Source organism: Lepidochelys olivacea, assembly GCF_965140295.1.
Source record: "Lepidochelys olivacea isolate rLepOli2 genome assembly, chromosome: 23".
NCBI classification, from domain to species: Eukaryota; Metazoa; Chordata; order Testudines; family Cheloniidae; genus Lepidochelys; species Lepidochelys olivacea.
The window spans coordinates 9,852,067-9,877,786 of NC_140433.1; the positions used below are offsets into that span (position 1 = coordinate 9,852,067).

A 25,720-nucleotide genomic window follows, 5' to 3' on the forward strand; every position below is an offset into this window, starting at 1 on the left:
TGTCCCCGGCACAAGCAGCATACAGACAGACCCAGACCCTTTGTTTTTCTCCCTCCTCCCAGCTTTTGAAAGTATCTTGTCTCCTCATTGGTCATTTTGGTCAGGTGCCAGCGAGGTTACCTTTAGCTTCTTAACCCTTTACAGGTAAGAGGATTTTTCCTCTGGCCAGGAGGGATTTTAAAGGGGTTTACCCTTCCCTTTATATTTATGACAGCCCCAGAAACACTGTGATTTTAATGGGCTAGTCAAATATTGTATTGGACAAAAGTCACAAGCAAAAAACCAATAGGAAATGAAAACATTTTATTGCAAAACATGTAATGAAGACAGCATGACAAGGTACATTAAAAAACCAAAACATTTTTTACATTCATACAATACATTACAATACAATACAATACATTCATAAAAACCTTGATTTCAGTTACTTCAGTATAAAATCAGCATCAGTTATGTTATGTTTATTCCTCTTTAATTGAACAAATTCTCATTGTTGTTTCTTTGTGTGAATTTTTAAAGAGTGGATAAACATCTCCTGAGAATGAACAATTGTTAAATGTGAATAACACAGACATATCAGTTACATTGAAAAAAGTCACCAACATGTCTTTGTAACTGAGGTAAACTCCAATTTTCTTGGGCTTTTTTCGCACCATGACCCGGGTCCATGGGTCTGTTTTTGCCCAGTAATCTCTCCCACTCAGACCAAGTGCCCAGAACCCCTCTTTAGGGGACAGGGAAAGTTTTCCTTTTCTCTGTATGGATTTTCTAGCCACGCCCAGGTCCCAGTCAGTGCTGCTCCCGACATCCACCTCCCAGTAGTGCTTTCCAGAGGAGAATCCTTCAGAGCCCAACACACAGATGGTTGAATCAAACCTCTCTGGATTTGGTGGAACTTTTTGAGGTTGGGCTTCATGTTTCACACTCTTACTGTCAGCAATGGACAGGTTGCGGTGGGCAGTTCCTGCATCAGGTGTGATGTCATCTACAGGAAGAGAGTTTTCTTTTTGAAAACCACTCCTATAATGCCAGTATAAACTGGAATAGGAAGGAAATATATGTGCATTCTCCTGCCACCTCTCCTCATGCAAAGCTCCCACTGATTTCAATGGGAGTTTTGCCTAAGTAAGGACTGCAGGACTTGACCAGTGCTGCATACTTGACAATTCAATGTTGTATTGAACTATTTCGGAAATGAGACTTGCTTGGTATTTACACAAAAATAAAAGTGACCCTGAACTGTTTATCACATTATTACTCAAACTGGGCGAGATTCTGAGCTCAGTTACACAAGTGTGAATCCAGCGGAACTTCACTTAATAATGGCCAGCAAAGTACACTATCACCAATATAATTGAGAGCTGAATCGGACCCACTATGTGTCTAGCATTATGGGATGTTTTGTGTGTGAAGAATGGCAAAAATATGTTTCCTATGACAGCTAACTATGATGAGAAGTTCATCATGAAACACAGAACTGGACTGGTAAGAACTCAAACACTGGTCATGTCAACATACCCCTATTACTATCATTGTAAATAAATAAGATGCACAAACATAATAACACATTATAATTACTCATTAAAATTTTTTTTACCTAGCAATTAGACCTGGAATCAGGACCCCTAGGTTCTGTTCCCAGCTCTGCTGCTATGTGACATTGATCAGGTTACATAAGCTCTCTGATAGCTGGTTTACTCCACAAAAAGAAAAGGAGTACTTGTGGCACCTTAGAGACTAACAAATTTATTTGAGCATAAGCTTTCATGAGCTACAGCTCACTTCATTGGATGCAACTCCACAGTAAGCTGAATATGGTGCCAACCTCATCAGGTGCTAGAAGGTGTTTTATCATTGTTTGTAAAGAGGTCTGAGATGGTCAGCAGAAAACTGCTGTAACATGCAAATTATTATCTGCACTATCTTCATTGTCAGATCACCATCACTGTGTCCTTTATCATCCCTGCATCATTTTAATGTTCTCTAATTATAATTATTATAATCAGCACCATCAACATCAGTCTCCTTTATCACCAGAGTAACAGTCCCACCACTGTCTTTTCACTAGCAAATGCCTCATAAACCTCGTTGACTCTCTCCTGACCAGGCCTTTCACCACTGCAGTCCCCATCGTGGTCTCACCACCATTGCATTATGATTCTCATCACAGTCACCGTCCCTGCCACTACATCATCTCTGCTTTCACTGCGGCCCAAATTACGATGGCCTCCTTGGGAACTTCTGAATACCCCACTCCAAGTAATCACTAAGGCCCAGCTCCTCAAAGGTAACTCCCATTGGCATCATTACTTTGAAGGAGCTGGGCTGAAGTGACTTAGGATCACAGGTCTGTCAGAGGGTAGCTGGCTCTTTGAAGGGGTCAGGGGCCCAGCCTTCCCCTGACAGGCTCCACAAGGGGGCATAAGGCAGCTTAAGTTCACCTGGGAGTAGTTGTCTTACTGAGTTACTGGGGGAGTTAATTAGGTAGGGTAGCACCAGGGATTATTTAAGGTTACAGAGCTCAGTGAGAGGGGGAGATCCTGGGGGAAAAGGCAGCAGCCAGAGATGCAGAAGAACTGCAGAGAAAGGATCCCTCCAGCACACTGGGGAGAAGCTGCCTAAGAAGCCAACACGCCGAAGAGAGAGAAGCAGAGCAAGAAGTGGGGGAAGCCTCCAGAGCAGGAGAGGTAGGTGGCAGCTCAGGAAGCCACAAGAGACAGAGAAGGACTGGTTCTGGCTGTTCCTGACAAGTGGAGTGAGTGGGTCCAGGTCCCCCTACTGACTGCAGGCAAGAAATGTGGAGAAGGTGGGTCTAAAACATGGAGATTTAGGGCTGTCTAGCCTCACTAGAGCCAAGGAACTTCCAACTCCCCATTATCCTGAAGGGGACTGAGACTATTAAGGGCCCAGCCAAAGGTCTAGAAAATGAACTTGATCAATAAAAAATTGAGGATGGAGGCATAAAGTGGATGGAGTCAGGTGGTGTATCTCTCCGTCCTGCCACAGTGGGGTGCTAACAGATATAGGCCCATATTAGAAGGCCCCATTGAGTGGCAATGTGATCTGTGCTCTGAAATCACCCAGATGTTTTTGAAAATCACACTGTCAGGCTGAGTCTGATCTCACTGTTGTAATTCAGGGGTAATTCCATGCAAGTCAATAGAGTTGTTGTGAAATTGGTGTAAATCAGGTGAGGATCAGGCCTTGAAATCAGTTTGGGAGCTAGAAAGTAAAGACCTTAGGAGCTGTGTTTCTGATAAGAACAGTTTGTGTTTCTAGTTTGATTATAGTATCAAACAAAATGATTTATTTCATATTGGGATAGATTCTAATGTACTGAGGTTCTTATGCTGCATCTAGTACCATAGTATTAGCACCTCTATCCATGTGCTGTGTGTTCTGTTACCTGAATTGTTCCGAGCCCTTCTCCATTCTGAAATGAAAGTAAGAAAACAACAGACATTGAATTAAGAGAGGCATTGACTGTGGATTTCCTCCCTCCAGCAGCAGGGAAGTTCCAGACTGAGGGCAAGTGATGATGCCAGACACAGTAGGGGGTGATTCCTTTTGCAGGAGTTAATATATAAAGAAATGGCACTTGAATGGTCATTCTCTCGGTCTCCCTCTCGCTCTCTCTCTCTCTCTGTCACACACAGGTGGGCTGTTCTGAGCTAAGATTAGAAACCAGGGCAGGAGTCCTGCTCTGGCTGAGATCTGCTCTCTCTGTCTTGCACCTCCAGCCAATGAGTCACCTCACCATGTTACCTGCTCTTCTTGGCTTTGATCTGTTTCTAACTCCCTCTTACACATCCCTCCTCACTCAAACAGAAAATGAACCTTCCCATCCACACATACGTTTCCAACCACCAGAGGCTGTATTCACAGCAATCCAGCTCCTACTAGGCAGGCCATAGAAGGACAATTCCCTCCAACGTGTGTCTACATTGCAGCTGGGAGGTGGAATACCCAGCATGGGTAGACATATATGTGCCAGCTCTGTTTGAGCTAGTGCACTAAAAATAAGAGAGTGACCACGCTGGCTTAGGTTAACCATGTGAATACAATTCCACCTGGCCCCTGGGTACATATTCAGGCAGCTAGTCTGAGCTACTATTTGTCTCACTGAACTTACACTGCTATTTTTAGCATGCTAGCTCGAGCAGAGTTGGCAGGTTTCTGCCTACTTGCACTGGGAATTACACACCCCAGCTGCTGTGCAGACATATTCTAAATCAGTGACACTCCAGCAGTGGCTACTAAGGTGTTTTGGACCCTGTATGTGGCTGTCAAGTAGTCAGGGGGTCTGTCCCACCCCACAGGTTCAGACAGACCACATCTCCCATACTGCCTGGTATTGTGAGAAGTGTGAGGAGCTGCAATATGTCTGCCTGGAGCTGCTGTACTCCATGGGGAAGTACATGAACTGTCAGGATTCCCTTCTCCATCAAAAGCAGCCAGGGAGATGGAGGAGAGACAGGAGAAATGGCCCCTCTCTACAAATATCCAAGCAACAGGACTGGGGACACCAGCAAGGGTGTACATAGGTCTTCACTCACCTAATTCCTTCTTCATTTCATCTGGAAAAAATAACAATTATTACAGCCTTTTAAACTCTTGTTCACTGTTTTCCTTGGTACCATGCATCAAAGATTACCCAGTAAATTAATTAAATTGTGCAAAATCCATGATGACTTAAATTAAAAAAGAGCTAGAGAAATTGATAGCCAGATAGCTGGAAGAATTTATTGTGATGATGGTTTATGGTTTGGATGATTAATTTTACAGATATTTATGTGGAATGGGGAAAAGTGTGGAGTTAAGGGGCTTTGAGACCTAGGTAAGGGACTGCAGCTATGAAGAGCTGGTTGAGCCCTTCTTCCACAAAGAGGGAGAGGAATCTTGGATGCTCTGCAGAGGATATGGGTGCCCCATTTTGGGGGGGGGCATATCTCTGTGCTGTTTAATCACCAGTATCAAGGATATTGGTGGCATCCATGTTGGACTCAATTGAAGAAGCTGAAGGGCCTGGAATAGCAGATGATATCGATAGTCCCGCTGACTCCTGAGGTAGTGGTGAGGTTGGCATGGACAAACAAAACAAGTCCATTGCTATCATGTAGACCTGCAGGGTTGAAGGCACCAAAAGAGGCATTGCCACACCTGTGTCTGTAGGTACTGGATTCGACAGCCATTCCCCAGATGGCTCCAGAGTCAACAGTATGATACCGTAAAACTTACACCCCAGTACCAGGGTGACAGGCCAATTGCCTGGTACAACCCCGGGTACCTGGGTACAATCCTGGGTACTATGCAAACATCTCAAGGCCGTCTTTGAGGACGAAGATGATGAATCCCCCCTTTCCTCCTATCTTAAGAATCCCCTTTCCAGGTGGTTCCTGAGACAGAACAACCTCCCTTTTCAAGGGAAAATCAGAGTCCCAGGGTCTGTCATCTGCCACTTCAGAGGTGGAAGGCAGCTGAGGGTGGTTAGACCCAGAGGCTGTGGAGGGTCCTGATGCCAGCGCAGACCTCATGGCTCGCTCCACCAACTGCTGCTCCAGATAAGGTCTTCTTGTGATCTGTGTTTTCTTTTTAAAAGAGCAACTCTCTTGTTGTAAAGATGTAAAAGATAGATGGAGTGGATCAAAACAAGAAATAGACCCGATTTGTTTTGTACTCATTTGCTTCCCCCCCTCCCTTGTCTAGGGGACTCATTCCTCTAGGTCACACTGTAGTCACTCACAGAGAAGGTGCAGTGAGGTAAATCTAGCCATGTATCAATCAGAGGCCAGGCTAACCTCCTTGTTCCAATAAGAAAAATAACTTAGGTGCACCATTTCTTATTGGAACCCTCCGTGAAGTCCTGCCTCAAATACTCCTTGATGTAAAGCCACCCCCTTTGTTGATTTTAGCTCCCTGAAGCCAACCCTGTAAGCCATGTCCTCAGTCGCCCCTCCCTGCGTCAGAGTAACAGCAAACAACCGTGTATCTGAGTTGAGAGTGCTGTCCAGAGCAGTCACAATGGAGCACTCTGATGGGGCTAAAACATTGTCACGGGTGGTTCTGGGTACATATTGTCAGGCCCCCGTTCCCTCCCTCCCTCCGTGAAAGCAAGGGCAGACAATCGTTTCGCGCCTTTTTTCCTGAGTTACCTGTGCAGACGCCATACCACGGCAAGCATGGAGACCACTCAGGTAACCATCACCGTATGTCTCCTGGGTGCTGGCAGATGTGGTACTGCATTGCTACACAGTAGCAGCAACCCCTTGCCTTGTGGCAGCAGACGGTACAATACGACTGGTAGCCATCATCGTCATGTCCGAGGTGCTCCTGGCCATGTCGGCCACAAGCGCCTGGGCAGACATGGGCGCAGGGACTAAATTTGGAGTGACTTGACCAGGTCATTCTCTTTAGTCCTGCAGTCAGTCCTATTGAACCGTCTTATGGTGACCAGGCAGGCGATACAGATTGCTAGCAGTCCTATTGCACCATCTTCTGCCGAGCAGCCATGAGATGTGGATGGTATACAGTCCTTCTGCACCGTCTGCTGCCAGCCAAAGATGTAAAAGATAGATGGAGTGGATCAAAACAAGAAATAGACCAGATTTGTTTTGTACTCATTTGCCTCCTCCCCCATCTAGGGGACTCATTCGTCTAGGTCACAGTGCAGTCACTCACAGGGAAGGTGCAGCGAGGTAAATCTAGCCATGTATCAATCAGAGGCCAGACTAACCTCCTTGTTCCGATAAGAACAATAACTTAGATGCACCATTTCTTATTGGAACCCTTCGTGAAGTCCTGCCTCAAATACTCCTTGATGTAAAGACACCCCCTTTCTTGATTTTAGCTCCCTGAAGCCAACCCTGTAAGCCATGTCGTCAGTCGCCCCTCCCTCCGTCAGAGCAACAGCAGACAATCGTTCCACGCCTTTTTTCTGTGCGGATGCCATACCAAGACAAGCATGGAGGCCGCTCAACTCACTTTGGCAATTAGGAGCACATTAAACACCACACGCATTATCCAGCAGAATATGCAGCACCAGAACCTGGCAAAGCGATACCGGGCGAGGAGGCGACGGCAGCGCGGTCACGTGAGTGATCAGAACATGGACACAGATTTCTCTGAAAGCATGGGCCCTGCCAATGCATGCATCATGGTGCTAATGGGGCAGGTTCATGCTGTGGAATGCCGATTCTGGGCTCAGGAAACAAGCACAGACTGGTGGGACCGCATAGTGTTGCAGGTATGGGACGATTCCCAGTGGCTGCGAAACTTTCGCATGCGTAAGGGCACTTTCATGGAACTTTGCGACTTGCTTTCCCCTGCCCTGAAGCGCATGAATACCAAGATGAGAGCAGCCCTCACAGTTGAGAAGCGAGTGGCGATAGCTGTGGAAGCTTGCAACGCCAGACAGCTACTGGTCAGTTGGGAATCAATTTGGAGTGGGCAAATCTACTGTGGGGGCTGCTGTGATGCAAGTAGCCCATGCAATCAAAGATCTGCTGATATCAAGGGTAGTGACCCTGGGAAATGTGCAGGTCATAGTGGATGGCTTTGCTGCAATGGGATTCCCTAACTGTGGTGGGGCCATAGATGGAACCCATATCCCTATCTTGGCACCAGAGCACCAAGCCACCGAGTACATAAACCGCAAGGGGTACTTTTCAATAGTGCTGCAAGCTCTGGTGGATCACAAGGGTCGTTTCACCAACATCAACGTGGGATGGCCGGGAAAGGTACATGACGCTTGCATCTTCAGGAACTCTGGTCTGTTTCAAAAGCTGCAGGAAGGGACTTTATTCCCAGACCAGAAAATAACTGTTGGGGATGTTGAAATGCCTATATGTATCCTTGGGGACGCAACCTACCCCTTAATGCCATGGCTCATGAAGCCGTACACAGGCAGCCTGGACAATAGTCAGGATCTGTTCAACCACAGGCTGAGCAAGTGCAGAATGGTGGTAGAATGTGCGTTTGGACGTTTAAAGGCGCACTGGCGCAGTTTACTGACTCACTTAGACCTCAGCGAAACCAATATTCCCACTGTTATTACTGCTTGCTGTGTGCTCCACAATAGCTGTGAGAGTAAGGGGGAGACGTTTATGGCAGGGTGGGAGGTTGAGGCAAATCGCCTGGCTGCTGGTTACGCGCAGCCAGACACCAGGGCGGTTAGAAGAGCACAGGAGGGCGCGGTACGCATCAGAGAAGCTTTGAAAACCAGTTTCATGACTGGCCAGGCTACGGTGTGAAAGTTCTCTTTGTTTCTCCTTGATGAAACCCCCCCCTTGGTTCACTCTACTTCCCTGTAAGCTAACCACCCTCCCCTCCTCCCTTCGATCACCGCTTGCAGAGGCAATAAAGTCATTGTTGCTTCACATTCATGCATTCTTTATTCATTCATCACACAAATAGGGGGACGACTACCAAGGTAGCCCAGGAGGGGTGGTGGAGGAGGAAAGGAAAATGCCACACAGCACTTTAAAAGTTTACAACTTTAAAATTTATTGAATGCCAGCCTTCTTTTTGGGGGGCAATCCTCTGTGGCGGAGTGGCTGGTTGGCCAGTGGCCCCCCCACCGCGTTCTTGGGCGTCTGGGTGAGGAGGCTATGGAACTTGGGGAGGAGGGTGGTTGGTTACACAGGGGCTGTAGTGTCAGTCTGCTCCAGCTGCCTTTGCTGCAGCTCAACCATACACTGGAGCATACTGGTTTGGTCCTGCAGCAGCCTCAGCATTGAATCCTGCCTCCTCTCATCACGCTGCCGCCACATTTGAGCTTCAGCCCTGTCTTCAGCCCGCCACTTACTCTCTTCAGCCCGCCACCTCTCCTCCCGGTCATTTTGTGCTTTCCTGCACTCTGACATTATTTGCCTCCACGCATTCGTCTGTGCTCTGTCAGTGCGGGAGGACAGCATGAGCTCGGAGAACATTTCATCTCGAGTGCATTTTTTTTTCTTTCTAATCTTCACTAGCCTCTGGGAAGGAGAAGATCCTGTGATCATTGAAACACATGCAGCTGGTGGAGAAAAAAAAAGGGACAGCGGTATTTAAAAAGACACATTTTATAAAACAGTGGCTACACTCTTTCAGGGTAAACCTTGCTGTTAACATTACATACATAGCACATGTGCTTTCGTTACAAGGTCATATTTTGCCTCTCCCCACCAAGTGGCTACCCCCTCAACCTTCCCCCCTCCCTGTGGCTAACAGCGGGGAACATTTCTGTTTAGCCACAGGCAAACAGCCCAGCAGGAATGGGCTCCTCTGAGTGTCCCCTGAAGAAAAGCACTCTATTTCAACCAGGTGACCATGAATGATATCTCACTCTCCTGAGGATAACACAGAGAGATAAAGAACGGATGTTGTCTGAACGCCAGCAAACATATACTGCAATGCTTTGTTGTACAATGATTCCCGAGTATGTGTTACTGGCCTGGAGTGGTAAAGTGTCCTACCATGAAGGACGCAATAAGGCTTCCCTCCCCAGAAACCTTTTGCAAAGGCTTTGGGAGTACATCCAGGAGAGCCGCAAATGCCAGGGCAAAGTAATCTTTTCACATGCTTGCTTTTAAACCATGTATAGTATTTTAAAAGGTACACTCACCAGAGGTCCCTTCTCCACCTGCAGGGTCCAGGAGGCAGCCTTGGGTGGGTTCGGGGAGTACTGGCTCCAGGTCCAGGGTGAGAAACAGTTCCTGGCTGTTGGGAAAACCGGTTTCTCCGCTTGCTTGCTGTGAGCTATCTACAACCTCATCAACATCATCATCATCTTCTTCGTCCCCAAAACCTGCTTCCGTGTTGCCTCCATCTCCATTGAAGGAGTCAAACAACACGGCTGGGGTAGTGGTGGCTGAACCCCCTAAAATGGCATGCAGCTTATCATAGAAGCGGCATGTTTGGGGCTCTGACCCGGAGCGGCCATTCGCCTCTCTGGTTTTCTGGTAGGCTTGCCTCAGCTCCTTAAGTTTCAAGCGGCACTGCTTCGGGTCCCTGTTATGGCCTCTGTCCTTCATGCCCTGGGAGATTTTGACAAAGGTTTTGGCATTTCAAAAACTGGAACGGAGTTCTGATAGCACGGATTCCTCTCCCCATACAGCGATCAGATCCCGTACCTCCCGTTCAGTCGATGCTGGAGCTCTTTTGCGATTCTGGGACTCCATCATGGTCACCTCTGCTGATGAGCTCTGCATGGTCACCTGCAGCTTGCCACGCTGGCCAAACAGGAAATGAGATTCAAAAGTTCGCGGTTCTTTTCCCGTCTACCTGGCCAGTGCATCTGAGTTGAGAGTGCTGTCCAGAGCGGTCACAATGGAGCACTCTGGGATAGCTCCCGGAGGCCAATACCATCGAATTGTGTCCACAGTACCCCAAATTCGAGCCGGCAAGGCCGATTTAAGCGCTAATCCACTTGTCAGGGGTGGAGTAAGGAAATCGATTTTAAGAGCCCTTTAAGTCGAAATAAAGGGCTTCATTGTGTGGACGGGTGCAGGTTTACATCGATTTAACGCTGCTAAATTCGACCTAAAGTCCTAGTGTAGACCAGGGCACAGAGGGTTGCTTGGTGTAATCTAGAACTAGCTACTGAACATGTCCCTCTCTGTGCTATTGTCTCAGAAATCATTCACCTTTGCTTTCCTGCCATTGTTTTGCATAAGCAGACCCATCACAATGCACCCCCTCTTCTATCTTTGTTTTTGCTCCATACTGAGTCAACAAACATTTCTTTCCTCTGAAGAGCCCCAATCTGACACCCCCACCACAACCCTGTAAAACAGAGAAACAACCCGCAAGGGAAAAATGCGCAAATTCCCCTGAGCCCCAACTGCAATATTCATCCACCTCCCACTCACCATAAAAACAGAAAGATCCTGACTCCTCAACAGTTAAAAAAAATGGCCTCTTCCACATCCCTCAATGGGGAAATGACTGACCCATCCCCCTCCAAACTGCACAAGTCAGAGCAAACTTACCCTTTTCCTCCTTGAGTTTGTCTGCAAAGAAAAACAAACAGGACATTTTTTCAATATATGTCCAGTCCTGCTTGTAGGGTAGTCAATAAATGTCTTGCCACTGAATTCACTGAAGAAAGCATCAAATGTTGGATTAAGGACTGCTAGATTTTTTCTGACACTTCTAAGCTGCCCCCAAAATGGTTGTGTGGTTGTGTGGAACCTTAACAATGTCTCGTTGGATGTGCTCAGTGAAAAAGACAGGTGCCTCTTTCACTGAACACATCCAATGAGACATTGTTAAGGTTCCACACAACCATGTGGGGGCACTCTGCACTCTGTTGTAGGAGGGGAGAACCCCCCCTTGTCAGTGGAAGTTCCAATGAAAGGTCCCTGAAGTTCCCAGCAGAAGTTTCCCATACAAGGGGATGCTCAGGACTTTCACTATCAAGAATTCACCCTTAGGACAGGGTACTAAACCCCACAGAGTAGTATAAGACTTACAGAGGTTTGCTTGGTGCAATCTAGAACTAGCTGCTAAATATTTCCCTGATAAAACCCCACTCTGTGTGATCATCTCAGAAATCAAAGCAAACTCGCCTTCGTCGTCCAGCCATTGTTTGCAAAAGGAGACACATCTCCATGTGTCACCTGTTTTGCCTTTGTTTTTGTTGAAAATTAGATGATGAACGTTTCTTTCCTCTCAACAGCCCCAAACTGACATTTCAACCCTGACCAAGCAGAGAGACAACTCGCCAGTGAAAAATATCCACATTCTCCCCAGTCTGAATTCCCAAAGCATACCTGCACATGCAAAAGTAGAAAGGTCCTTACCCATCAGTAGTTAATAAACTGCCTCCTCCACTTCCCTCAATGGGGAAATAACTGACCTTTCACCCTCTAAACTGCAGAACTCAAAGTCTATTTACCATTTTCCTCCTTGAGTTTCTCTGCCAAGAAAAACAAAAAGGACACTTTTCGTACTCTATTGCTGTCAAATTGGGAGCCCAGTCCTACTCCCAGTGTAATCAATGGAAGTGTTTCCACTGAATCCATTGAAGGAAAGGTTAAGACTTGGACTAAGTGATGCTAGTGTTTTTCTGACCCCCCTACATTGCTCCCACATGATAGTGTGATTGAATGGAACCTTAACAATGTCTCCTTGGATTTGTTCTGTGAAAGAGGCACAGAGACTGCACATGTTACATGAATAAGGAACATTTCCCTCATGTATCTGGGTGTAACTAACACAAAGTCAGTGCAGAATTACTGATGTCTTTTGGCTGGGCTTCTGAACAAGAAATGTTGCAATGACATTTAGGGGGAGGGATAGCTCAGTGGTTTGAGCTTTGGCCTGCTAAACCCAGGGTTGTGAGTTCAATCCTTAAGGGGGCCATTTAGGGATATGGGGCAAAAATTGGGGATTGGTCCTGCTTTGAGCAGGGGGTTGGACTAGATGACCTCCTGAGGTCCCTTCCAACCCTGATATCCTATGACATAAATATGGTTATTTTTCAAGCCAGCTAAAAAATGTACTATATTTTCTCTGCAAAAGCCTCTATGACATTATCAGATAAATCACCCTAAATATGCAGGTGTTGGGAGTGATTGGCAAAAGCAGAATCAAAGAGGTGGGTTTTGCATGGAACTGGGAATCCTGAGAGGTTGAGGTCATTCTGATTTTGTGCAGTGTTGTGTTCTGTAATCCGAGTCCAGCTCCCATGCAGATTCATGTTCTCTCTCACAAATCTTCCCCTTTTAACTGACTTTGTCTGGACTCTGGTGGAGCATAGGCATCAGTGGGGGTCATGGTCACAAAAAATAAAGAAAGTCATTTTGAAAAAAAAATCAGAATGTTCCATTTTAATACAGTTGAAATAATATGTTTTGACTTTACTGAAATGTTTTGTTTCTTTTTCCCCCCCACCCCCAATATTTTTACATAGACACATTCCCATGGAAAGTTTCTGAGAATCCCATGGCCTACTACTGAATATACCGGACCGGAAGCTGGCATATCTCGGTTCTATTTTGTGCTCTAGCAACATTCCTGTGTGATTATCACCACTTGCCTTCCAGGGAGATTGTCAAAGATCCTCCTCTGGGTGCTTTGATGTGATTTCCCAGTTTGAGCAAAACTGTTTTGGGAAGTCTATTCCAGCCCCATCCCTGAGGCAGGAAGTGGAGTGTCTGCATGGTCTCAGCTACTACAACTTTAGCAACTCTGTCCTGCTGCATTTTCTTCCAGAGCTTTGTTCTACAGGTTCAGTTCCTGGAGCTCATGGAAGTGTTCACTCTCATCCCTGACTGCCCTTGAGCCTCTCTCCCTCTTCTGTGCAAAGAGTTCATAAGTTGTCAGCTCTGGGAAGGTCCAGGCCTCTGGAGACCCATATATGGCCCCTTGTCTTCCCCCACCCATGACCATGCATGTAATAAGATTCCTGCTGCTGTTGGAGCCATTGGAACTCATGAAGGGGCCACTGGTTTTGGTCTTTGGACTATAACGATTCAGTTAACTAGGCAAACTAACCTGTTTCCTCTTGGTGTTGCTCTGCAAAGGAAAAACGGTGAGAAAAAGAAAAGAGTTTAGTCCATGTCCATTTAGCTACTAATAGAAGAGGGGGAATAAGATCCTTTCTTTCCTAAGTAGCATAAATACTGGCCACAGCTAATGAGGGGCACAGAGCCTTCACGCCACAACTAATTAGCAAAAGAGGGGAATATGACACAAGATGCTGCTCAACTAACATGGCATCTGCTACCAAAAGAGGCAGTGACACCATTTACATCGTGGCCTGCCATTCAGTTTCAGTGTGTACGTCTCCTTTGATACTCTGTGTCTCTGCGGTAGGGTTATGGTTCTTGGAGAATACAGAACACCACTGGGGGAGTCTATTTATAAATTCAACAAAACAACCCAAATAAAGAGCTCCATCAATGGCAGGAGAGAGGGATGAGGTCTAATAATAAATCATTCTTGTCCCCATTCCTGAATATTAGTAAAACACATGGGAAGAAAATGATATAAACTTACTTATTCTCTGCTCCAAGTGTTCTGAAAAACAAGTGTTTAATGAAAATGACATAAGCTTTAGTCATGATAGGTCCAAGAAGGAAGTGAGTTAATAGCTAAAATACTGAAGACTATATTGTCTTTGGTGGGGGATATCTCTGGCTGTGAAGGGGAGACAATGTGCATGATAGGTTCATAGATTCTAAGTCAAGAAGGGATCACTGTGATAATCTAGATTGACCTCCTGTATAACACAGGCCATAGAGCATCCTCCAAAGAGGAGGTTACTCCCCTTGTGCAGTAACTGATGTTCTTCGAGATGTGTGTCCCTATGGGAGCTCCACTTTTGGTGTGCTTGAGTATCGTGTCTAGGATCAGAGATTTTTGGTAGCCATGACCATTGGAGTACATGTACACTCCCTGTGTCTTGCACCATAAGTAGCAGCTATATAGTGCTATGTGGTCCAACTGCCTTCAGTTCCTTCTCTACAGCAGAGTCCATGTCTGAACTGCTAAACAGAAGGAAGGAGGGTAGGAAGTGGAGCACCCATAGGTAAACACATCTCGAGGAACCTCAGTTAATGCACAGGGTGAGTAACCTTCTCTTCTTCTTCTAGTAGTGTCTCATAATGTTTTCCCCTTGGCTCTGTCCTGTGAAAAAGGTACAAGCATTTGCACATGTGACTCTGTCCCAGAAGAAAGAGGCCTCAAGGAACAAAGGAAACCTCCCCCTCATACATGTGACAGTGATACAAAGTCAGTGCAGGCCTAGGGCCAGATCCAAACCCACTGAAGTCAATGGGAGACTTTCCTTGCACTTCAGTGGACTCTGAATCAAGTACTTGGCACCAGATTCACAGAAGTACTTAGGAATCTCAGTGCCTATTTAGGTGACTAAGTCCAGCTCTGAGGCATCACTGATATTCCCTGTCAAGTCCCTGCTCCAAATCACATAGAGCTGGGGATTGAAACCTGATTGCCCCACACCCCTAAACACTGGGCTGATGGTATCATGAGGCATGCAGGGGTTTCTCTCTCAGGATTGCAATGCCTAAGTACATTTGTGACTCTAATCCTCATTATTTCATTCTGAAGTGCAAGGGAAAAGGCACAAAAATGTTTTTTTCTTCAACCATGCAAAATATGTCACTTCTTTTCTGTAGCGGAGCTTTCACTACATTATCAGATAGATAACAGAAAAAGGGAAGTTACTTACCTGGACAGAGATGTTCTGTCCATATGCACATTCCACGGATGGTGCTATTCCACCCCATACGCTCCACGTTGGAATCATTTGGCTGGCAGTTCCAGTATGGCTGAGCATGTGGCTTGAGCCTCTTCATGCCCCATGTCAAGTGCATAAAAAGGGTGGAGTTTGCTAATTCCCATTCAGTTTCCTCTCTACTGTGGAATCCTGGCAGGTAAAAGGCCTCCAGGGTAGAGGAAATGGAAGGTGGGTCGTGGAATGTGCACAAGGACAGCACATCTCAACAAACTCCAGGTGCTGTACGGGTAAGTAACTTCCCTTTCTCCTTTCAGTGACTGTCCATATGCACATTCCACTGAAGGTGACACTCAAGTAGTGGACCAGTGTAATGGCCTAAGTCCAGCTCCTGTGAAGGTTCATGTTCTTCTCCTGCTCTCATATGCCTCACTGTATTCTGTAACATTTTCTTTGTTACAGTGGAGTAGAGCTGTTGGTTGAGGTTACAGTACAGAGGGAGAAGCATTTCTCATATAAGCAAGTCAGATACCACCAAAAGCTTTGACTTAAAGCAGAGACCTTGAACTGGACTTCACTTTCAGTGTAAAACTGGTCCTTACTCTGTTCCTGCTTAGCTTTTACACAGGTATATTTCTCAGATTCCAAGGAATTTTACCTTACTAGACAGAATAATTCTATATTTGGACTACAGAAGGGAATAAAGACATTGCTCAGAACTGACAGTTTGCAGCCTGCTGCTGTATAATGTATTATTGAAGGACTGGTGTTGGGTCTTACAAACACAGGACATACACTACTGTTGAGTGCTACTGCTTAGAAGTCAGTGTAAACTCACCATTTTGTCTCTGCAGCTCATCTGTGAAAATCAAACATTATCAATCAACACCTGTATTTTTGCCCTTTAGAATGTGAAAAGTATTTCAATATGACTAATCAATGTATTAACTTCATAAATAGCACATACGACACTTAGGGGGTTCACCCAGACCAAAACCAGGTTGTGCCTCTGCCTGCCCTGCAACCCTGGGTGCTTCTGTTCTGTGAAGCTTTGGCTCTGAGTCCTGACAGGCTGATCACAGCATAATGATGTCATCCTGGCTTACACCAGCCTGGTTATTCCTGGCCGAGTGACCCCCAACAGCCCTTCCAGTTCCAAGTCTCCCCAGACCCATCTCCCTTGCAGTGTCCAGTCCTTCTCACTGGCCCCTCATAGAAGTTCTCTAGTTCACTGCCTCTGTAGCAACAGAACACACACCAGCCTGATAGATTAGCTAAGGATTTTACCCTTTGATTTAATGTACAGCACTGAGCTGGTTTTCTAAAAGTAAAACAAGTTTATTACCAATAGAACCTAGACATAAGTGATACCAAGTTGAAGGAATGGGGATAGAAATGGTTACAAACAAAAGTAAAAATACGCTTGTCATAAATATAAAGGGAAGGGTAAACCCCTTTGAAATCCCTCCTGGCCACGGGAAAGCTCCTCTCACCTGTAAAGGGTTAAGAAGCTAAAGGTAACCTCGCTGGCACCTGACCAAAATGACCAATGAGGAGACAAGATACTTTCAAAAGCTAGGAGGAGGGAGAGAAACAAAGGGTCTGTGTGTCTGTCTATATGCTGGTTTCTGCTGGGGATAGACCAGGAATGGAGTCTTAGAACTTTTAGTAAGTAATCTAGCTAGGTATGTGTTAGATTATGATTTCTTTAAATGGCTGAGAAAAGAATTGTGCTGAATAGAATAACTATTTCTGTCTGTGTATCTTTTTTGTAACTTAAGGTTTTGCCTAGAGGGGTTCTCTATGTTTTTGAAGCTAATTACCCTGTAAGATATCTACCATCCTGATTTTACAGGGGGGATTTCTTCATTTCTATTTACTTCTATTTTTATTAAAAGTCTTCTTGTAAGAAACTGAATGCTTTTTCATTGTTCTCAGATCCAAGGGTTTGGGTCTGTGGTCACCTATGCAAATTGGTGAGGCTTTTTAGCCAATATTTCCCAGGAAAGGGGGGGTTGTTCATTGTTCTTAAGACCCAAGGGTCTGGGTCTGTAGTCACCTAGGCAAATTGGTGAGGCTTTTTACCAAACCTTGTCCAGGAAGTGGGGTGCAAGTTTTTGGGAAGTATTTTGGGGGGGAAAGACACGTCCAAACAGCTCTTCCCCAGTAACCAGTATTAGTTTGGTGGTGGTAGCGGCTAATCCAAGGACGACGGGTGGAATATTTTGTACCTTGGGGAAGTTTTGACCTAAGCTGGTAAAGATAAGCTTAGGAGGTTTTTCATGCAGGTCCCCACATCTGTACCCTAGAGTTCAGAGTGGGGGAGGAACCTTGACAACGCTTCTAAGACTGAAACTTAATTTTAGCCCGTTACAATGTTTGCCTAGGCAGGTTTCTCATTGACAGCTCCCAGATACTTCAACCCCCGTGGCTGAAGGACCCATCATTCTGTGATTTCAAAAGTGCTGGCCCCTTTAGTCCCCCAAATAATGGATAACCCTAATGTTTTTTTTCAGTTTCTGATATTACCCTAAATTTCATTCTCTCTGTTTCAAGAGTCAGGAAGGCTTCCTGCTGGTCTTCCCTTCCTGTGGACTTTGCAGCCTCCTGCTGATTCATACATAAATCAGGGCTTCCATTGTTTTGATTCCATACTGCTTAATTTCACTGGAGACTGGTAGATAGCTGCCTGCTCTCCTGTCTGGGAGAAAACCTATTTCTCCCTTTGTTTGCTCACAGATTTCAGAGTAAAATATCAGTGAGTATCCATAATTCCTCACCTAGTGTTAATACAAACATTTCACTATGATAGTAATCATCAGTGTGTCACCTATATTCATAAAAGAGCTCGCTCAACACACTTTTAGAGTACAGTAATATTGTATACAATCAGTTAATTCAACTGCTTATTCGTTAAAGATTCAGACCCCCTGTTTTCTCCCCGGGGTCTCTGGTTGCTGATTGTCACAGCCTGGCTCAGCCATATTAAGTGAGTGAGCCTAATATTTTCATTCAGTGTTTGTGCTCGCTATGTGTTTGGCCATACCCAGCTCTCTCTGCTTCTCTCAGACTTTCATCACTCTTTCTCACAAGCCCTCTGGAGCTTCCTTGACAGTTTGGGGGCTTGAGAAAATCAGCTTCCAGCAGTTCCCCAGGCAGCAGAACAGATGTTGCGGGAGCTGAGACTGTCTGCCTACTCTGTGCTTGAGAGACACAATCAACCTGTGGGGACTGGACAGGAGCAGGAACATGACTTATAAGCATGGCAACCAGCTGCATGTCCCAGATAGCCTGCACTGGCTGCGACCACCAGGACATGTGCACTGGACATGGCATGAACTGGGACAGAGATATGTTTGTGGGAGAGCTGGCTGCAGGGAGTTGTGTTACACAGGCCAGAGAGGAAGTAGTCTTGGAGCTGATCCCAGCACAGAAGGGAAAAGAATATTGTGCTTCTCTCAGCCAAGTCCTTGAGTCCAACCTGGAGCACCCAGATCTACAAGGAGACACTGAGCACCAAGACTCCGCTGTACCTTTGAGGACAGTGCCAGCCAAGCCCAGTAGGAGACAGCAGCCTCACGCCGTGGCCAGCAGCCCACTCCGCCCAGAAGGGAGAACTATGAGTTTCCCATAAAGGACCCCAGCCCTTCCTATCACTCTGCCACACGACCAGCCAGACTGTGGGGACAGATGGGAGGGGACATTCCTGTTATTAATGCTTTGTTTGTACTTGAGGGAAGGAGTGTTCAGCTTTTGCTGTATGATTGGGCAGTCATTTATTGTTATCCCTGATTCCACTGCCTTTCCCTTTTGTTCCTGATTCCTGTCCTTTCTCCATCCTTGATTTTACATCTATCTTTGCCTGCAATAAAATGTTGTCTTTATTATCTGTGGATGCTGGATTCCCTGTAACTGGTTGCCATGCTCATCAATCAGACTCCTGATCTGGCCCTATCTGTATCCCTAGGTACCTAAATTCCTTTAAAAATTTGGCCCCAAGAGTTTTCTCTTGCTCCCACTGAGGTCACTCTCAAAACTCACATTGGTTCTAGCTGTACGGTGTCAGGCACCGCGAGACAAAGTCCCAGAGCATGTCTGACACATGTCGAGACTTCATCAGCTGTGTTTCACTGGAGAGAATTACAGGAAATGTCATATGGAATTCGAAGACACATCTGACTTAGTTTCTGTCTGTGTCTCTGTTAATCTCTGGGCCCACTTCTGCTTAGAATGGGTCTTTGCTAGCAACTGATACTTGACTCTGATGTACAAAATGCTTAACAATAATTATGGATTATACTACTTGAATTATTGTATTTATTAAATATATGAAAAATGATATTCATACCTAATTGAGAGCTGTACTTTTTCATTTCTGAAAGAAAGGCAGTGAAAGAATGAGTAAAGTATAATATATGTGAACTCTCTGGTTTCCTAATGCATCACTCACCTTGGGCCTCTCTCAATCACAATCTAATAACCGCAATCTTTTCTTCACAGCACATTGAGCCTGAAATATTGCTGGATCTTAAAACAGAAAGGGGACCATTTTATAGGGGATAAAACAGAGCCACACTGGAGATTCTCACCTGGGCCATAGAAGGGTTACCAATGACAAACATAGGCTATGTTATATAGCCCTCAACAGGCCAAATTTTGTCTGATTACTCCATTTAGACCTTCACTGGAATAAACAAGATTACAGGGATGTATGTGAGAGCAGAATTTAACCCTATGGCCCCAATTCTGCACAGATTTTCATATGTGCCTAATTCTATGCACTTTGAGTAGTGACACTAACTCATAGGAGAGGGGCCTGCATTAGTGTGAAGTTTTATGTCCCAATCCAGCAAGGCATTTAAGCACATGCTTAACTTTATCGTGTGCTTGGGTCGCATTAAAGGTAATGGCACTTATGCATGTGCTTAAGGGTGCTTTGCCAAAATTGGGGCTTTAGCCATGATGATCTATGGATGAAGAAACTGCAGGAAAGAAGTGCGAACAAAATGTTATACAAAACCTGCCCGATCCCGCCAACTCTCAACACAGACGGGAATTTCCCCATGGCCATCAGAATACTCTGTTCCACAGGAGACCATGTTAATGCCCTGCCATGTTTTGGTTATGCTAACAAAGACATCTAACCCTTCTGTGTGCAATTACCAACATAAAACTGCAAAATCATTTGAAAACTGACAACACAGGCAGCATTCCTGATGCCATTAGCATTAATACTGTGAGAAGTGCAACACACATTTAGAACTTCCTATTCTCTTGCAGTAGCAGCTCTCTGCAACTGGTTCATGAAATAGACAAACAATTTCATGTGTTTGGTGTCAGTGCAACCAAGTGAGACTTGAAATCTTACCTGCTTCAAACAATTTTTCTTTATTTTCTGAATGAAGGGAAGAAAACAGATGATGTTTCTTATTTATACCTCTTATTTTGAAATACACACACACCTCTACATGTACACATACAGCCCAAACCTATTCCTGCTGAAGTTCACTGAAATCTCCAAAGGAGTGCCATGGGAGCAGAAAGAAGTCCACAAACTCTTTTCCAAGAGTAAAGAGTATGATTTGTCATACCTCCTTCAGATCAAAATGTAAAATTAAGTTGTAAATCCTCTGACCTTGACCTCTAACTATAGCAAATTCTAACAATGGAACCCACCTAAAACAAATCACAACAAATATGTGCTAACTTGGCTGCTTTCCATGGTAATCGCTGTGTCCATGGGATTTTTATTTTACTCTCTACTTGTGACTTTCATACAAATAATATTTCTTTAAGAGAGAGTGTTGCGGGCAAGGAAGAGCATGCTATTCCTGGCAGTGCAAGACTGAATAGAATAATAGAGAGACAAGGTGGATGAGGTAATATCCTTTATTGGACTAATTTATTGGACTGTATTGAACAATAATAATGCATCTAATGGAGCATCCGGGCTCTGACAATGCCCATTCCCAGCTGCTTCAGAGGAAGAGGCAAGAAACCCATAATGCACTAACAGTCTAAATGACAGTAACATGTCCATGACGGACTATTCTGCCAAGCTCAGGCCATATTTGATTGATGGCTCAAGCAGGAGGGTTGTTATGTCTTTTACATATTTACCCTTTGCCAGTGTAAGCTGAGGCTGCAGGACACCTAGCTATTTCCCTATTTTCTAAGAGAACTGTTATTTTATTTTTACTTAGTTTTTTTATGACAATGAGGCAGCTGTCAGTAGAAAAGTACAGTATGCAATGAAATTTACTGGTGACCTGATCAGGTCCTGATCATTCCTTCCTACTTATTGCAGCAGGAATTCAACAAAATCCTCCCGCCTCCTGCCCCTAGGTGGATTGAGCTAAGGAATTCTTTTGGTGGGAAAAGCAGCAGGGGAGGGAAGATAGCCCCTGTCACCAGATCCTGAGTTTCCCAGGGCTGGAAGTCATTCTGGTGATCTGGTAGTTCACTCAGTCAGCTACACACCCATGTGCAGTGCACCACTCACTAAGTGTTCCTTTGGCAAGTGGAAAATAATAATCTATTGCTATTGCCAAGTATGGGCTCAGTTCTGGTACCCTTATCTCCACTGATAGCAACTTACTTCATGAGTACTCCCACTCCCATAGCCTGGGAGGGCTATTTCCGTACCATGTTGCAATTTTCAAGCCTGTGCTATTTTGGCCTTGTGGCTGTTCAAAGAAGAGTCATGAAAATGTGTTATAATGGAAATGCACTAGCTTGGTGCTAAAGCCGGCCTTCCCAATCCTGCCTGGCTCCTACCAATCACAGGGATGTGGAGGTCCCGCCTGATCTGGGTATGATGGAGTAACTTCAGTCTGCCCATAGAAGCAGCCAAGCTCCCAAACAAGACACTTGACAAGAGAGTGAAAGAGGACACAGAGACCTTTCTGTTTGCCTCTGGCTTTTCCCAGCCTCGCTCACTGCCTGAAGCCTACTACAGCAAACACCCCAGAAGAACAAGTGGAGCTGAGAGAGAACAGTCCCCAAATATAGCCATGGGACACAGCTGGGAATTAGATACCAAATTATTGAGCTGAGATACACATTTGAATATAGCCCCCACCCCTTTGGACTTTCCTAGTTCCTTGACACTGAACTGAGGCTCTAGGGGTCCTACTCTCTGGCCTACAGAACACTGGCTGCAGACCCGCTGGATGCCATTTCCCAGGCAGCTTCAAGCCTAGGGCAGGGTAGCCTGGAAATGCTTAAAAAAAATCCAGTGGGGAGCTTTGGCTGGAATGATGGTTATAGGCAGTTTTGCTGGGCCAGGGAGGAGCTAGAATTCCTCAGTGCCTCAGTGGGAGGGAACAGGCTGACTGAAGAACAAAGGGACCAGTTTGGGTTTCATTTTTGATTGTTTGAGTTTGGAGCTGGGAGACGAGCAGCACTGCCTGAAGAATCTGTACTCAACTCCCTTTCTCCACCCAAAGGGAGGCTTTGAACTATTGGGGGATTTAGTGTGTGACTTAGGAATGCCAGCCCTGCAGAGACCAGAGATCAGAGGGGAAAAGAACAAACCCAGTGCCAGCTATCTAGAGCCAGCTGGAACCTCCCAAGACTCCAGACCAGGGAGCCAGGAGAGGGCCTAATCTCACCTAGGGGTGAAGACACATTAAGGGAACCCCTGTCTTTTTGTTTAAGCCATCCAACATTCACAGAACTTGTCTCAGGACTTATCCCCAGCGAACCATCTGCCTGGAAAGGTATTAGGGAGGGAGCTGGGGGGTTTAGTACAGTGGTGAATATAGGGCGATGGGGCATTTGTTAGATTGTTGATGTTTTAATACTTTAGTTAATCTTAAGCCTTTCCTTAGTTGATTTTAACCTCTTTCCAGTTGAGAGTGGAGTCTCCTAAGGATCTGTACTGGGATCAGTGCCGTTCAACACATTCGTAAATTATCTGGGAAAAGGGGTAAACTTGGTAAAAAGTGAGGTGGTAAAGTTTGCATATGATACTAAATTAGTCAGAATAGTTAAGTCCAAAGCAGACTGTGAAGAGTTGCAAAGAGATCTCACAAAACTGTGTGATTAGGCAACAAAATGGCAGATGAAATTCAAGGTTGATAAATGCAAAGTAATGAACATTAGCAAACATAATCCCAAATATACATACAAAATGATGGGGTCTAAATTAGCAGTTACCACTCAAGAAAGATCTTGGAGTCATTGTGGATAGTTCTCTGAAAACATCCACTCAATGTGCAGTCAAAACAGCTCACAGAATGTAAGGAATGTTAGATAAGTGATAGATAATAATAAGAAAATATCATAATGCCACTATATAACTCTATAGTCCTCCCACACCTTGAATACTGAATGCAGTTCTGGTCACCCCATCTCAAAAAGATATATTAGATTTGGAAAAAGCACAGAGAAGGGCAACAAAAATGATTCGGGGTATGTAACAGCTTCTGTACGAGAAGCGATTAAAAAGACTGGGACTGTTCAGCTTAGAAAAGATACAACTAAAGTGGGATATGATAGATGTCTATAAAATCATGAATGGTCTGGAGAAAATAAGTATTATTAACTCCTTCACATAACACAAGAAACAGGGTCACCCAATGAAATTAATAGACAATAGGTTTAAAACAAACAAAAGGAAGTACTGCTTCCCAGAACACACAGTCAATCTGTGGAACTCATTGCCAAAGGATGTTGTGAAGGCCAAAAATATAATAAGGTTCAAAAAAAGAATGAGATAAGTTCATGGAGGATCGTTCCTTCAATGGCTATTAGCCAAGATGGTTAGGGATATAAGCCAGTGCTCTGGGAAGAGGGATAGAAACATTGTTTAAATCCTGCAGAATTACAGACTAGTTGTAGGGTGGCTGGGTGGTAGGGTCTAGGAATATTTAGACCCAAATCCACCCAGTGGTTAGGGTATTCAAATGGGATATCCTTAAATTCTCCTCTCTGTCTGCTGATGGGAAGGGATTTGGAGAGATATTTCCTACCTTTCAGCTGACTGGCCTAACTACTGGACTATGAGTCTTTCTCAGTCTCTCTCATTGAAGCTGTTCCTCTTTAATTAAATACATATTAAGTGTGCATATGCGCATCACCTTATAAGTTGGAGACCCAAGTTCACGGCCCACCTCTTCCTGAGGTGGAGGAGGGATTTGAACCTACAGCACACACTTTTCAGGAGGCTGTGCTCACCGTTCACTTATGGTTACAGAGTGGCTGGGTTGCAATTTCATTTATCCCTAGACAGGCCATACATTTTTCAAAGCTGGAGGAATTTTGAAAACTTGCAGACTGGAAAAATGAAAAAAAATAAAAAAAGACAAAACAAAAAACCTAAACAGTTTGCATTCTATTTCATTCAGTGGGGGAAAAGGGAAATAAAGGGAGAAAGAGAGGGAAAAATCATTTTAAAAATGGAAAACCAAAATTTAGCAAAACAATTGGTTTTTATTTCAAAACTTTCCTCTGAAAATTTTTTAAAAATGAATTATTTTTTTTATTGTGTAATAGAAAAAAATGGATTTTTTTACCAGCTGCAATCATGGCATTCTCAGCCAATATGCAAGGTGGGTTAATAAATGTTTGCTTCCTGTGAACAGCCTCAAGCCTGATGCTCCAAACCAAGCCTAGACAAAGAATATTCCCAACAATACACTAATGAAAAATAACCCAGTTATGTCTAGCTATTTTAGGTTTCATATGGCCCTCATCACCAATCACTGATGGAGAAGCTACAGCAAACTTCCAATTCTGCCTCTTGCTGATCAGTGCTTCTCTTTGTTTCTTCAGCAAATATACAAGTACACACAATTCCACCACATGGTCCATCTCTCCTCAGTTTGAGAAGGCTGCATAAATGAAAACTTACCCCTTCCCATCCGTAGTTCATCTGCAACGGAATGAAATACATTTGAGTAACTACATATTTTTGCCTTTTTCTGTAAACACTTAGTCGTTGATTTTGGATTGGTGCCAGTTAAGTGTGAGCCATGGAGGATGCGGATGTTTAAGGAATTAGCTCCTCGTCCACCTCACAGCCACGCAAGTCAACCATGATCAGCATTTCAGTTTTTAAAGTCCATTATTTTCCCCGTCCTATTATTAAGAATGAAGTAGGATTGAAGTCCATCATTAGAGTTGCTTATCTGATTCCTGGACTGCTCACTGTTGCTGAACACACCAGTACAGGCAACTCACCAGGTGGCAACTCCACCCTATCTTATCCCTCCCTCCTCTGACTGAGTGCAAGGCTACAGACATTAATGCAAACTTACCTCTTTCCAACTGTAATTGTTCTGCAAAGGAATGACACACATTTCACAAACAGCATCGTTTTTGCCCTGTTTTCTAAATCAGTTTTTATGGGGTAGGAAATGAGGTATGTGGCTGCAAGGTGTGAGCTACAGGGATGATTATGGATTACGGAAATGATTATGGATGCAGATTGATGAGGAGGTAAGGAACAAGTTCCTCCCACATGCCCCATTCACATAAGTCAACCCTAATCAGCATTTCACAGTTTCCAAAGTTTGTAATATTGCCCTCTTATTA

The 25,720-nt window shown here is 44.8% G+C and overlaps 1 protein-coding gene across 1 annotated transcript; it reads right to left on the bottom strand.

The window, feature by feature from the left end:
• Positions 1-461: 461 nt before the first annotated feature.
• On the bottom strand, positions 462-25,459 carry LOC311511972 (butyrophilin subfamily 1 member A1-like; the record flags this gene model as incomplete). Its single annotated transcript, XM_084612944.1, has 11 exons — positions 25,444-25,459; positions 25,038-25,058; positions 20,550-20,576; positions 19,530-19,556; positions 16,020-16,040; positions 13,981-14,001; positions 13,477-13,497; positions 10,968-10,988; positions 4,557-4,577; positions 3,407-3,433; positions 462-985 (listed from the first exon to the last, which is right to left on the bottom strand). The coding sequence occupies exons 2-11, from the start codon at positions 25,045-25,047 to the stop codon at positions 462-464; spliced, it is 720 nt and encodes a 239-aa protein (XP_084469070.1). The 5' UTR covers positions 25,048-25,058; positions 25,444-25,459.
• Between the last annotated feature and the right edge of the window lie 261 nt (positions 25,460-25,720).